The 15,489-nt window shown below is 41.6% G+C and overlaps 1 protein-coding gene across 18 annotated transcripts in view; it reads right to left on the reverse strand.

The window, feature by feature from the left end:
* Positions 1-2,027: 2,027 nt before the first annotated feature.
* The window catches only part of nfasca (neurofascin homolog (chicken) a), a 130,896-nt gene continuing 117,434 nt past the window's right edge, over positions 2,028-15,489 (reverse strand). For 7 of the 18 annotated variants that reach the window (XM_006805336.2, XM_006805335.3, XM_006805337.3 and 4 more), the window contains 3 exons: positions 15,077-15,112; positions 14,460-14,529; positions 2,028-7,112 (listed from right to left, as the gene is read on the reverse strand). In XM_006805336.2, the coding sequence (XP_006805399.1) occupies positions 6,884-7,112; positions 14,460-14,529; positions 15,077-15,112 (335 nt within the window). In that variant the 3' untranslated portion in view covers positions 2,028-6,883. The other 11 variants (XM_006805346.3, XM_035914144.2, XM_006805345.3 and 8 more) reach the window with 7 other exon arrangements.

Raw genomic sequence — 15,489 nt, forward strand, 5'->3', positions numbered from 1 at the left:
TGCAGGGCATGGTATTGCTAAAGAATCGCCGGCATAAAGTTTGTTAAATAAGTTTTTAGGCACGCACTGGCTAAGGTATTACTGCTAAAAGGATTGATTCCTGTCCCTTCAATAAAACCGTTTCTGAACAATGTGCAACTCCAAGCTAGAATTTCAACATTGTTTTCACAGTATAAAAGGGCCTCTTTCATGAAATCAAAGGTGTAGTTTGGTGTAGTCTCTTCTCTTTTCTCCTCACCCCCAGCTGGCACCTGCTGGCTGCCCCTCCGTGAGTCTGGATCTGCTGGAGGTTTTTGACAATAACATGTTGAACTGCAGCAATTCAATTCAATTCAATTTTATTTATATAGCGCCAAATCACAACAAAAGTCGCCTCAAGGCGCTTCATAGATACAGAGAAAAACCCAACAATCATATGACCCCCTATGAGCAGCTCTTTGGCGACAGTGGGAAGGAAAAACTCCCTTTTAACAGGAAGAAACCTCCGGCAGAACCAGGCTCAGGGAGGGGCGGCCATCTGCAGGTTTCTTCCCGTTAAAAGGGAATGTTCTCCTATCACGTCTTGATGCATGCTCCATCATCCAGGTAAGTAAATCTCCAAAAGTTGAACTGACCTCCCAGCCCATTGTTCCTTCAGTGGGCTGGTTTCAGTCATTATGCAAATGTCCTGTTTATAAGATTGAAACCTGCAGCTGAGACTGAAGAAGTCACCTGATGATGACGAAACGTTTCTCCCACTGAAAACATCCAGATGAACAGAATCAACTTTTGGAGATTCTCCTCTAACCAAGTGCCGTGTGATTGCTCGAGTTTCTTACTAATGTTGCAGGGTTTCAACCTTACAGCATAAAGCATCTTGAGATGACTGTTGTAAATTAGTGGAATATATGGATGTCACCATGATGTCACCTGGTTTCAGCAAGTTTCATCTTTGAAATTGTGTCCAGTATCATCTCTTTTAGACCCTACAATGACCATAACTGGTGAGATGGTGCAGTGTTAAGAAATGAGGTCACGGTAGAAAACCAGTTCCTTCCATCTACTGTATGCATCACCTAACAGACTAATAATAAAAAATCACTCGTGAAAACTGAAGCACAAAAATCTAAAATGGTCTTTACTCTAAATGATACTATTAAAGCCAAAGAGAGGCCTGGTTCAGAAAGTAAACATTTGGTAGACGTCAGGCCTAAAAGACCACAGTCACTTACAGCCCTTTTCCACTGGTACCCACCAACACGCTGCTCGAGTTCTGTTTCAGACATTTTCCATTAAAATCTAGCAACAACTGACGTGTGTGGGGTCATTGTGGCGACCACAGCTGAAAGTCATGTGACAGCAACACCACAACAATGGAGGACGTCAACGCAATGGTACCTGATGTATGGTGAATGTCTTTGTGACAGTGTGTTTTAGGGTTTTTATTTCTGTCATCGTCTGCTTTCAAAAATGTTTTATTTTTTTTGAAGATTTGATTTTGGTGAAGGAGGTGCTCTCATGACTCATTGAGTGACGCCACTGACCAACCATTCGATAGCATGCAGTCTGCTGATGTCACATTGTCAGTGACTCGGAGCCCGGCCGGGTAGATCCTAGAAAAGTTATGACCACCTGATGGAAACTGAGTCGGTACTAGTGGAACAGGGCTGTTACTGCACACGTCAAAATGTTCCCAACTTTAAGCCTTTTTCAGCTTTTTTAAAGGGAGAACTAAACATAAAAGCTGTAAAAAAAAGTTTTGGTTTTGTAACAGTTTGTAAGGATGCACTTTTATTGGTCAGTTTAACTTGAGACTTTGTTTTAGAGCCAGCCTTAAGAGGCCACTAGAGCAGCTTGGTCATCACCAGCTCTCCTAGAGGGAGCCTGTGAATGAAGACAAAGATTTTGGGTTATCAGTAGAAACATGTGGTGTTTTCTACTATTAATATAATGAATTAGGATGAAATAATCAATTCTTCCATAGGAAAGTCTACTGCTTTAAATCTATGCTGCACATAAGTACAGAAACAAGGATGACAACCAAGTCAGGAGGTAGAGAAAAGGAGATAGCTTTACTATAAAGAAGGCGCACTAGCAGAAGTTGCAACATGTCATCATACACGCATACATGGTGAATATATTTAAGCCATTTCCTGTAGAGTAGATGTACCTTACAAAAGCTGTTATGCTGCATGTAGAAGCAAGGTGTTAGCACGCTGCTCTGATACACAAAAACAAGAAGATGCCAATATGACGCAGTGAAAAATCCAGCTGGAAATGTGCACCAGTAAGTTCTGACACTTTGCAGCATTTTAAACTGAAGGAAAAGCAAAGGCTGTAAAAATACACATTGACTATTTTCATCCCCAATTAAAGGTGAGCTAAGATAACGTGAAGAAAAAGAAGCTTGGTCTTTGTGCACCATAAACTGTGTAGACACACACGAAGCTTTGTATACCTTTGTTTCTTTATGTTGCCAGCATCCCTGCTGTGCTCCACCAGTGGAGCTTGGTGGATGGGCAGCAGCAGAGCGAGTAAGGAGTGGTGTGTGTGATGATTTTTAGCAAAGATTTCCAGTTCCAGTTTAAAATTCAGACCTGTTCTTCAACCAAATATTGCTCTTGCAGTGCTCTGTCTCACTGTCTGTGTCAGTTTCACAAGCAGCGTCCTGCTAGTCAACACAGCATGGGATGAATCATCCTGCTGATGAACTCAGAGGACACTGCTTTAACATTCAGGAGAGAGGACTGGGACGTACTGTCAAGCAAGAGGTTTGTCTTGAAAGGAGAAATATGAGATCATCAATGACAAGGAAACGACTGGGCTCCGTTTTAGAGATGCTCAAACTCAGATTTCACTTTGCAGTCACAAGGTATCATAAATAAAGTGGCCTTCTCCTCTGCAGACTTTAGCAGGTGGTCTGGGTCAACTTCTAAACCCACTGTAGGAAGCAAATAAGCATGTGTTTCTACAATTGTTTTTAACCTGGCGCCCTGCTGAGCAGGTACCTTCAATCAATTTCAAGTGGCATTGTGCTGCATCACAAGAAGGATAACTGTAGCATTATAACACTTGGGTGTAGCACAGATGGGGATAGAGACAGCCTGGCAAAAACACTCAAGATAAATTATTAAAAGAATAAAAATATTCCCATCAAAGTCCAAAAATGCACGCCCTGTTTCCCTGTTTCCATGGCAGATCCCTGTGTGCTGACGAGAAGTGAAGAAGTGAAGAGAGGAGTGAGGGTGGGGCATGAAAACCAGGGAACAGTTAATAGAAATGGGGGAGTCATGTGTAGAAACCAGGAGGAGCATGTTTGGAGGCATGCTCCCCAAATTCAGATACTTTATCTCCAATAGATGTGGATGCTAAACTCTGCCTCGCTTTGTGGTTGTCTAGTCTCATTCAGTGTTTTGCAGACAGTATGCAGGCAAACATCTCACAAGAAGATTAAAGGGTTTCCCATTGCATGAAATGATTGAGGAGTTTTACTCCTGTAGTGTCCTTCACGTGTCCTGTAGTGTGCACATGAAGTATTGAGTTTGCTTTAACAAATCAAACTGACTGAATTACAAAGGCTTGCCTCTTATACAAGAACAACCATTAGCAGGTGAAGTTGGGAGGAAATAAGGCAGCTCGTCCAGCTCTGAACAGAAGGGAACATGTTTTCACTTCAGGACGGTTAAAGTCCTGCAGTGACTCCAGAACATTTTGAAGGTAAGATTATAGAGTAGCTCACCTGTGCTCACCTGTGTTTACCTGCTACTAATGCCATTGTATTAACACTGCCAAGGTTCATCTGTACAGTGCTCGAGAGAGAGCTGTCAACGAATTCTAGACAGAAGAGAACTCGCCATTTAAATGTTAGTTTTAGCGAATGCTTAGTGTTGATGATATATCATCATAGAAAATGTCCCTCTGTCTTTGTTACAGAGATCAAATCTAGTAAAACCTTTTCATTCTGCAGTGTGTCAGCTGAGGATGATGAGGTCTGATATCACATTGCACCTGGTTGCTGTGGATTGTTTGAAACACATGTCAGGTTTGGGGCTACAGTTTATTGGCCGTCTCACACTAGGACACATTAAGAAAGAGGAAGTTCAGAAAATGAATGATTTTCCCGAGTTTAAGACTTCTTACCAAGGTTTTTGTGGATTTACAAGTTGACAAAGAGCACCTGAGAAGAGCTGTAATGGGGAACAAAGACCAACAAAGTGGAATACATCACAGGGGTCAAAGTTGTTGACCCCTGTGATGACACACATGTCATGCCTGTGTATCCAGAGACAAGCAGGGGACCTCAGGAAATCCCTGTTCTCAGGTCTTGTAGTCGTTTGTGTAACTCAGGTAGTACGCTGCAGCAGCTGTTACACGTACACAATCGAACATATTTCTCTGTCACAACACACAAACCAAGGCCACAGTCCGTATATGACAACGCAAAGGGATGACTCTTCCTCAGAGTGCAAAGATGAATCAAAGCTACATAACAAAGGTGCACGACAGACTGCACCACTACAGCTGCTTGGTGGATGCAGATTTGTGACTCATTGGGCGGGTGGGGGTCAAGTCTTCAATATTTACACAGGTAGGATTTTCTTTCAGGACTCTGATGTACAAAATAAATACCAAATAATCTGCAATAATGAGTACACATCAATTCATTCTCAGAATGATGGAAAGGTTATGCTACTTAAGTCTGAACAACAACACAGAGTAACAGTAATACAACATGAGTATAAGGATGAGACGTCAGCTACAGCAGAAAAACATGTTGAACATACAGTTGTGTGTTGAGGAACAATAATTTTATTCTGTAGCCATCGGTAGTTTGGCTCAGTTGTACATAAAAATGAAGTGAATTAAATTAAGAACTAATATATTAATGCTATCCACATCATGTAATAAATACCAAATAAATATTCCAAACGTCAGCCTGTTCGATGTAGCACTCAGGGGGTAATAGTAGCTTCAGTAGCTTCAGCATGAGTGAACCTCAGAAATGTCAAATGATAACTTTCATTTGTGGCTGTGAAGTGTACTTTTCATTCTTTAAATCATTCGTATCACGTAACAGTGTTTTGTAATTATGTCTTTTTGGAGCGATAAGAAACGGATCAAGTTCATAAAGATTCAAAGAACCAAAGAGGCCGGGGTCTCTCTGTGCAGGTGGGGTCGGGCTACACAGAGTGCAGTGCACTTACCTCACTGATTAGGATGCACCTTCTCTACATCATGTGATTGTTGGCCTTCGCTCGCCCATGTTGTACCTTGCAATATAAAGCACCTCAAGGCAAAAAAGTAAGATAATTGAATCTATGTGGACTCGTTCAGATCAACACGTGTGGCTGTTCCAATAACAGTGAGTACTGGAGGTCGTTGTATACAGTGTGTGGTGCTGATGTCTGCACAGCCGCAGTGAAGCTGAACGCACAGAGTTTAGTGTGGACGCGGCTCATGGATCATGACTCCTGGTGCTACATTCATGACCCAGGAGACAGAACGAAGATGCTAACCTGACAGTTGGGGCAGAAGAATATTTTCTTTAAGTTGAAATATGTCCCTGTGTGACCACCGTACATTTGGCCTGGTTATAAAACACAAAACTGCCAGTTTACCTGATTGGATGTAACTCTTTAACAAAGTCAGCAGAATTAAGGAGCCTCACAGATGCAAAGAAGGTTTGTCTGTTGTCCTGCAATATTAGAAGAATATTGATCCAGGACTGACTGACCAGTCATCTTGTGCTTTGATGAGGTCATCCAATAACTGCGAGGTTGGCAGTTTGATCCTCCTCGAGCTCACAGACTGAGCTGTCTTTGGATAGCAGACTGGACGATTACGGCAGGAGACACTGAATTCAAGCTTCTTCCTTTTACAGTTTTTCCCACATTCCAGCAACATGGTGGCAATGGTTCCCATATTAGTGTGGGAATCATTGCCCTCGAACGCTGTCAGCTAGACATGAATGTAGCACAAGCCCACATGCTAATTAGGGACTTCACTGTTTTTTAGTGCGCTGGTGTCTCTCGAGCAAACCTGTCACATCTCTCTCGCACTAAGTTTATCACCATGCTTCAGAACAACGTTGGGTTTAATGAACCTCATACTGTAACTGAGCACAAAGCATGAAACAGCTTTTCCCAGGAAAAGCATTTTGAACTGCAACACAGGATAAGAGGGAACAGATGCATGCCTGCAACGAAGTTCAAGGCCAACCACCTTGGGACTGAATCTGCTAAAAGAAGCCCACAATGTGTACTTTTACTAACCAGATGAAACAAAAATGGTGTGAAGGAGGTGATAGTGCATAGATTTGCAGGGCACTAAAATGTGTGCCAGGACTTTTTACAGCATTCGTTAAGTTTCACGGACTCCTCTATCAGCTGTGGAAAAACTAAAATCTTTCATTGCCTAAATATCAATATGATAAACATATCTGCCGGCATCCTATGGTTAGAAGCTGATATGTTACAGGATGTGGCCAGAGTGTGTATGTATACTTAACCTCTGTGACTACTTTACTTGGTTACGCAGAGGTATGCCGGGCACGGGGAGGTTATCGGGAAGCAGAGCTGAGTCACAAACCAAAAAATCTCTAAAGAACATTTGATGCCTCCCGAAGGCACACTCCAAGTCTGTGTGGGTAAAGGGCAGGCAGAGCGCAAAGGAAACGAGCATTGTCCACTTCCTCCAGATGTGTCCATGGACCATATTGTTAGAACTGGAAAAATAAATTAAAGGCTTGTGGTCGCATCTTTTTCCACCTGCAGAGGAGAGCCTAGACAGTGTCCAGACTGCTGCTTTCACTGTGTGTAATGTGTTTCATATACTCGTAGAATCATGTGTGTGGTTCTATCATAACAAATCAGAGGGTGCGTCCAAGTTCGCCGCTGTTGAGCCGCTATGCCAGCGAGTAGATGGCATTCACAGGCGAGGTGGCCTCGGAGCTCTCGTTGCCCTCCGTCTCGTCCTTGTCCTTCTTCACTGTGTATTGGCCGATGAAAGAGCCGTCTTCGTTGAACTGCCCGTCTCCTCCCTCGCCGTAGTCCACCAGGCTGTCGTCGCTTTCCTTTACGTTGCCATCCAGGGAAGTCTGGCTGCCCTGCAGAGGCTTGTTGTCCTCGTCGCTGCTGCAATGAAACAGCAATGTTAGAAGCTCAAGCTCTCACTACAGCATCAGGTGGACCTGTTTAGCTTCAGGACCCTGTGACACACTATAAGGGGAAGTAAAGGTGTAGGGGATTACAGGTACAGAAGCTTCTCTTTGTCAAATGATTTGGAAAAAACATGTTTTTTGTAAGATTAATGTTTCTCTTTATTTTTGGCAGATAAGTTGGCTGAATATCTTTTCCTCAAAAAATTAGACCGGGTCTGTTTTAGACAATATACAGCACACATGCAGCACACTGCTATTATCTGAGGTTATCACTGTAGTTTGCGATTGTTGCCCAAAGGTCTGACAGGACAGCAATCCTTCGAGTTCTGCCAACTGTATCAGTGGGAGTATTGATTCAACCATTTTGCTACCATATATGCCCCAAAAACACTTACCCCATATTTGCACCAGGACTAAATTATTCATCTTTATTAACTAATGCTCTTTAAGCTTGCCTTCAGCAAGTCCTTCACTAGAGGCATGTACAACGAAACCAGCATACACCACATCCATGTGTGAGAGCTTTGAGAACATCTTCTCTTCACATCTTAAATAATCAGGCCCCATCTTATCTTAATGACCTTGTAGTACCATATCACCCTATTAGAGCACTTCGCTCTCGCTCTGCAGGCCTACTTGTTGTTCCTAGAGTATTTAAAAGTAGAATGGGAGGCAGAGCCTTCAGTTTTCAGGCCCCTCTTCTGTGGAACCAGCTTCCAGTTTGGATTCAGGAGACAGACACTATCTCTACTTTTAAGATTAGGCTTCAAACTTTCCTTTTTGCTAAAGCATATAGTTAGGGCTGGACCAGGTGACCCTGAATCCTCCCTTAGTTATTCTGCAGTATGTGTTTATACACCTCTACTGCATTTAATCATTAGTTATTATTAATCTCTTTCGTCCTGTCCCCCTGTCCTCACCCCTCCCGGAGGCTCTGCTTGAAGTTTCTTCCTGTTAAAATAGTTTTTCCTTCCCACGATCGTCACAGGGGGGCGCTGTCAGACTGTACGGTCTGAGCACCTAAAGGGCCTTGACTTGACTGTTGTGGTGATTTGGTGCTACATAAATAAAACTGAATTGTTCTTTCAGCTGCAATGCTGTTTCACAGTCTAAGAACAAGTGAAGAAGAAAGAACAAAACTCAAATGTAGGAGCAGATTTTAAAGAAGCTCAGCAAGTACAAACACAGGACTGTGCTGGGTCCTGAGCTGCCCCCATTTCTTTACACTTTGCTGGGAAAAATGGGAAATAGCAGTTTATTGAAACATGGAAAGATGACTGAAGTACACAATTACAGGGGAAAACAGAGTTGGTCCAAACAAACACGAGTCAATGACCGCTTCCACTGTCCAGCCTGCACTCTGTTCCCTAAGCCTTCTGTAGTCCTTAGTTGTTCAGCTGTTAGTCTTGTAGTGTTTACTCGTCCTCAGGGATGTGTTTCAGTGCTCCTTTATCTGCCTTTGGTTCTGTTGAGATGATCCCACTCTACACAATTCATGCTGGAGTCCAGGAGAGACCAGTCCATCACTGATACTCTTCCACAGCGTCTTCTATCCAGCTGTGCTTTTACTGCAGTGGTCGTGTCTTTGGGTCATTGTGCGGAGAAATGAAGCTGTTGCCAATCAGATTCCAGATGTTACTGTATAATTGATTAAGATCTGAAAGTACTTTTCTGTGTTCATCATTTCTGGGAAGAGCCCCATCACCACTGGCTGAAATACACTGTGCCAGAGCATGTTTTACAGACACCTGCAGACGCTCACTGCTGCACATCTCTCTTGACTTTGTCCATAAATATTAATCATATATATATATTATATTAATCTGGCATATCTCAGCCTTTCCTTTCCTTAACAATGGTTTATTTGAAAAGTTTCCTCCTGGCTGTGGCTCAAGGGAGAGCAGGTCATCAACTAATGGGCAGGGTTAGTGGTTTAATCCCTGCTGCTCCAGTCTGCATGTCAAATCGTGGCAACATACCAACCCGAGGGTGCTCTCTGATGTATTTTTATCTAAATAAATAAATAAATATATTAAATTTTACTTTAAAATAAAGACAGGATTTCATATTGGTTCTTTATCTCTTACATGTACAGAACACTGGTTGTCAACCAGGTGATGTTTTAAAACTTAAGACCAGTGGAAGAAAACTAGTGGAAGCAACATGTAAAGAAATGAGGGCTGGTTGAAGATGTGTGATCCTACAGTAGGCCTCCTGTAGGATCACACAGCCTATTGATGCTTATACAACAATAACATTTTTGTAAAATTATCTGCTGTGTGAGGGAATCTGCAGGAGAATTTCTTCATCAGTAGCATCTCTGCAGCAGGCTGTGTGATACAGAGCAGGGAGTAGCAGACTGCTGATGTAGCACTGAAAAGCCAAGGTTAACCCTGAAGATAAACCCCAAACAAGCTTCATCGTGCAGGTCTCAGATAATGAGCTCTGGTCACACACACACACACACACACACACACACACACACACACACACACACACACACACACACACACACACACACACACACACACACACACACACTAATCCAGGCAGCATCTTCTCAGAAATCATTTGAAAACCCAAACAAACAAACTTGTTCTTTAACTATGACACTGTGCATGCTAAAGTAGCCATAAATGAAATCTGGGCAGCTGTCTGTATTGCATGCTTGATTTCATCTCTGACGTCTCCTAACAGATTCTAACAGGCAGGAGAATTTCATGCAGAGTTCTACACAGCTGTATGCTAGCATTAACCTTGTTATTAAACCAGTAGCATGACAAAAGGAAAAAGAGTGCATTTGAAGGATGCAAAGGTAACATGTTCTTATCTCCTTTTGTGTGTGTTCAGACGCTCACCCCAGAGGACACAATCTACACTCTCAGAACTGCCACGCTTCATGCCAAAGGACATTTGCAATATATATGTATATGTGGATATATGTGTGGATACATTTTAGCAAACAAAAACAAGCAAAAACATGAAAGAAAAACATGACCAAAGCAAATTCAATCCAAAAATAAAAAATAAAAAGTGAAGAAGCAGGAAGGAAAAAAGCAACAGTTTCTGAGCTGAGAAGGAAAAGATGGTAGAAGATGATTATATAAGTATCTTTTATTCTGACAAGTAATTGTGACCTGCTGAACAGATCAAACATGAATGTATACTAAGTATCCAATGGCACAGTGACAGTTGTGTCATCCACACTACTGCTTGGCACAGTTTCTGGTGAAGACAGACCTTCAAACTAAATAATGACATGACAGTAACATTTGTTGGCTGAAGGTGTCAGTGGTTGATTAGGAAGCCTCTTCAGAGCAACAAAGGAATGAATGTACTCAAAGTGTAGAACAGAAGGAAAAAGTAACAACATCGCTCTTTGATGTTCCCTCCACGCCAAAACAGAAGAGTGAAAAGTATGCCTCGATCATGTTTTGGTGTCTTTTCTCTCTCTGCGTGTGATGAGTGCTGGTAATGGACAAACCAATACGACTATCTGTGCGTCCATTTATGCTGAGAGTAGTTTGATGTTTAAAGGCACAGAGATGGAAGGAAAACTTTGATGCTCACGCAGCCTATTTGACAAAATGACTACAAAGTGCAGCGATTTGTGTTAAACAAAAAGGCAGAAAAACAAATACTCAAGTAAACCACAGTTACTTGAGTATTCTAAGGAAGTGTTTGTACTTCGGTACTTCCCACCTCTGTGAGAAGCGCCACTCCCAAAGCAAGCCCAACTTAACGACAGCAGAAACCAACATGCTTCCAACCGGGTTCAAAAATGGTTTTGGTCTCGATTCCTGTTAATGGGAACTTTACTGATTTTTCGAGTGTAAAGTGGGCGTCACGTTGTCCAGTTCAGCATTTGTTTTTAATCAAATGAAACATCATGTAGCTACTTCCACCCACTGGTTAGGTTGAGGCACTGAAACCATCTGGTTCGATTCACCAATAAGACGATAGTTTGTTTAAAATGGGCCATCCTAACCTTTTATACTCACATAAATCCTGAAATATAAATAAATACAACCAAATTAAACCAAATTCTTTATATTTGATATAAATGTTTTCTCAGTGAACATTGAGATCTGCTCTGTGAGGGCTGAAAACCTTGTAGATTAGCAGTAAATTTAAAGTTTTTATTTACTTAGCTGTGAGTTGGCATCTTTTTATTTAAAGAGAAGGCTGTTTTAAATGTTGCTCTTTGCATGATAAAGACATGAATTAAGTTGCCTTATACCGAGAAGGATATCAAACTGCATGTTCTCCTTGTGCCTGCATTCCTGGCTTGTTCCCACAGTCCAGAAAAACACATCTTAGGTTAGCTGGCGATTCTAAATCAGTCATGAATGTACGGTAGATAAAATCAATGAGCGTAGTTCAATGTGGCGAGTTTCCCTGATCATCATGCTGGGCAAAGATAAGAAACCAAATCCACCAATCCACAGGCAGATACGCCGTGTACAAAATCAAAAGTCGTTTGTTGTGCCTCGCTTTGTAGTGGACGCTTAGTTCATGTTGCCTAGGTAACCTTCTCAATCGGTCACCATGGAGCGGAGCAACATTTAGGAACAAACAGCAGCTTGACTCTGACTCTGGTCTCTGCCCACATGGAAAAGATATTTACAAATCTTATACAGTTTGTATCAGTCTTGTGTGAAACTTGTAAGAAAAGCACACAAGAGTAAAAACAGATATAAGATGCCTTGAAAAATTATATAATGAAACTTGTATGTTTAGGATACTAAAACAATATATGAAAGTAGTAAGAAAGTGGCCACTTTCATGAGTAAATCATAGAAGTTTTTACTATTTCTTTTCCATATGGGGAGTTACAAAGCTGTGAACCACTTCCTGTGTGGCACAGCAACACAACCAACAAAGTACACACTCCAAGAGCGTGTGACCATGTGGACGGTCACAAAGAAGCCCTCGTAGCATTAACGGCCTCGCTAACAGGCAGCAGTAGCTGCTCTCCAGCTACTGCTGCTAATAGGCAGCACTGTTCTTTTTAAAAACTGTGGGGACAACACCAGGACACGTTTGGGACAAAGGACAGGTTCTTCTTGCAGAGAGGAAAATCTGCATTCCATTATTTTCTACTTTATTTCTACTACAAATCGAGATAGCGCTAGAATCAGAGCTTTGTTGTGTTTTGGGCAAGAACAGCTGGTCATAACTGAGCAAATACAAATTCTGTTTCCATTTTTTCCTAAATATTACATTAAATGCAAAGCAATCCAGATGGAGTGTTACTGCTCACATCGTGGACTCAAACTGCACCCTCTTTGCAGGCTGACCCAAAAGCCAACAATGCAGGCATGTTGTCAAGTCTCCAAACATGCTACACCTCATCCTGTTCTTACCCCCACCCTCACACCGCTTACCCCTACATGCTCAGGCCAAAAGACTTTGCTGAAAACCAAAGTACCTGTTCTCGTTCTCGTTCTCGTTCTCGTTCCTGTCAGGGACAGATGACCCATTTCAGCATTGGGGAGAGAGAGGGACAAGATGTGAGGAACCACATAAGACGGCAGGAAGGAAGGAAGGAAGGAAGGAAGGAAAGAAGACAAGTTCCACATTGTGCATGCATGGGTTAGTGTAAAAACACACACAGCTGAATGGGCTGAGTTGTTCATTGACAGAAAACAGGTTCTGGAGGAGGATGAAACACATTATTAAGCACAGCATGCTGGGGTCAGACGCTCATTGCACCTCTCGAAGTTACCCTGAACACACAGTGTGAGTCAAACACAGCAGCTGTCATTCTAAGTACAATTTTAAGCAAAAGCCCAGTTAGGAACGTTATGTGGGACCATTTGTGTGATTTAATGGACCCATTTAGGACCCGGGTCATAAATGAAATTCTGATGTTAAAGTTGTGGTGATGGAAGTTACGATGCCCTCTCACACAGCTCAGTTAGAACACGTCCACTTCAGATTTAGAAAGCAGGTTAAACTTAAAACGTCTTTAGTCTAAAGGGACTGTTGGCAAATTAAGAGACAGGTTCATTGGTCATGAAGAAGAATGAGGCCACAGAGCTCAGTGGAACCTGGAAGGAGCAAAAGATGCAACTTACCACATATCCTTGACATCACACAGAAGCCTTTACACAGTACATGGTGTCGAGTTTGAATATGTTTGTGTACGCACTTCAGAGAGAAACACGGACGTGTTCAAAACTAGATGAAAGGTTTAGCGGGGTCAGGAGATCGTCTAACTCTGCTCCTTCAAAGAGTCACGCAGACCAGTCTGAATGTGCACGGTGCACACACTCCAACACACTGTGTGTGGGATGGCTTTACTGCACTTGTGTTGTTGCTGTTCCAGAAGTTTTACTCATAACTAGCTACACTTACAACCAAATTTCCTCTTGTGGGACAATTAAAGGGTTATTCTATTCTATTTTATTCTATTCTATTTTATTCTATTCTATTTTATTCTATTCTATTTTATTTTATTCTATTTTATTCTATTTTATTCTATTCTATTCTATTCTATTTTATTCTATTTTATTCTATTCTATTTTATTCTATTTTATTCTATTCTATTCTATTCTATTCTATTTTATTTTATTTTATTTTATTCTATTTTATTCTATTCTATTTTATTCTATTCTATTTTATTCTATTTTATTTTATTCTATTCTATTCTATTCTATTTTATTCTATTCTATTCTATTCTATTCTATTCTATTCTAACCAACTACCAGCAAGGAGAATGTACAAGAAAAATGTGCCAGACGTGGTCTGAACACCAACTTGTGTTTACAAGTTATTCACATGTATGTTGTTAGAATAGTGACCAGCTTTATGCACACATCACGCTTCACTTTAAACACTCCAGTCTTAAAGATCAATCAGTCACAGAGTAGGAGGAGCCTCACCCTAACCCTGGCCTCGAGAGAAAGGCGCTAACACGGCGCTAACACCTGTGCATGCTGTTCCCCACAGAGCACAGCTGCAGGTGTACTCACACTGAACCCCGTGTACACTTGCTTTAGAAAACTGGCAGCAACATTGGGCTGATTCTTTTACAGAAGTAATAATAATTAAAGAAGTTGGACACAGCTGCCATTTCAATTCAAATGTTGAAAAACGTTTCATTTGGCTCTAAGCAGTAGTGCTTCGTGGTCTTATAGTGCAGTGTTTCTGGTTCAGTTCTTTATTGCTTACATTTTAAACTCAGGCTATGTAACGTTGGTACATATACGGGTTCATTACTGAAGGGGCTGCAGACCACCGTGACTGATAACTGCTGACGACCTTTACATGAGCGTATAACAGCAATAGTAATGCAGAACAAGCTATTTATACTTACTGGTAATCAAAGGATCCATCCTGGTCTTTTTGATCCACCGCGTCCAAGGGGAGATCTTTTTTATCTCGCACTGCAGAGGAAGAGAACAAAGGTGTTAGGCTGTTCGATTCAACAGAAACCAGACAGGTTTTCAGGGTTTATGTTGAAAATACAATCATTTAGTTAGTCCCATCTGCTGATTTAGTTGTTTTCAGTTGTCACATACTAAGTTTACACTGTGTATAGAGTGTATGAATAACGAGTGTGGGCTGTGTCCTGTCTGTCCACTCAAAGGCTTTGTTCAGTTGCTGCCAATTAAAAAAGATGTGTTCAAGTCATTTAGTGGCATTTCTTCAGGCCGAGTGAAACATGCATTTGGGACACATTTATGTGAAGGGACAGTCAAGCCTGTTTTAGTAGCAGTTGCATTATGTTGGGTTTGTAGAGAGAGGATCAGGGCCGCTGGGGAAAAGGTTTCTTTCTTTTCCCAGTGGCCCTGATCTTCTTCAGCAGCTTTGTGAGTCGGTCAGATTTGTTAAAAACATTTAGTTTTAGTTCCACATGCTGACTGAAGGCTTGTCAGTCTCTTTATTGGTCACTGGTCTGTTATATTAGTTCATCACTGAGTCAGCACCTACCCAGAGCCTTTGTGAAACAGCTCGTGTAGCCACCACCTGGACATTACAAAAACTGTAAAACATTAACAATACTCTAATTTAAGTCATTCATGACCAGTACGTTATATACACAACACAACAATCCAGCTAAATGCTGTAAAACGTCTAAACCCTGATTTTAAATTCTGAGTTCATCATATTTGTCATGTCTGTTTCCATCGTGTTCATGCACACAGCAGCTGGCTGCTCCCTGACTGATCAGCTGGAGTCAGGCTGCGACGCTCTTATTGGAGCTTTTCTATCCAGCAGGCTGCAAAGAGAAATCTACAAACCCCTCACAGCAGATATTCATCGCTCTTCATTTCCTCCTGTTTCCAAAGGTTTGTTGTTGTTCCTTCATAAACTGCTTAAAACAAATAAGTTGTGTAAAGCTC

The sequence above is a fragment of the Neolamprologus brichardi genome, chromosome 13 (genome assembly GCF_056152115.1).
Source record: "Neolamprologus brichardi isolate AB-2024 chromosome 13, ASM5615211v1, whole genome shotgun sequence".
In the NCBI taxonomy this organism is placed as follows: domain Eukaryota; kingdom Metazoa; phylum Chordata; class Actinopteri; order Cichliformes; family Cichlidae; genus Neolamprologus; species Neolamprologus brichardi.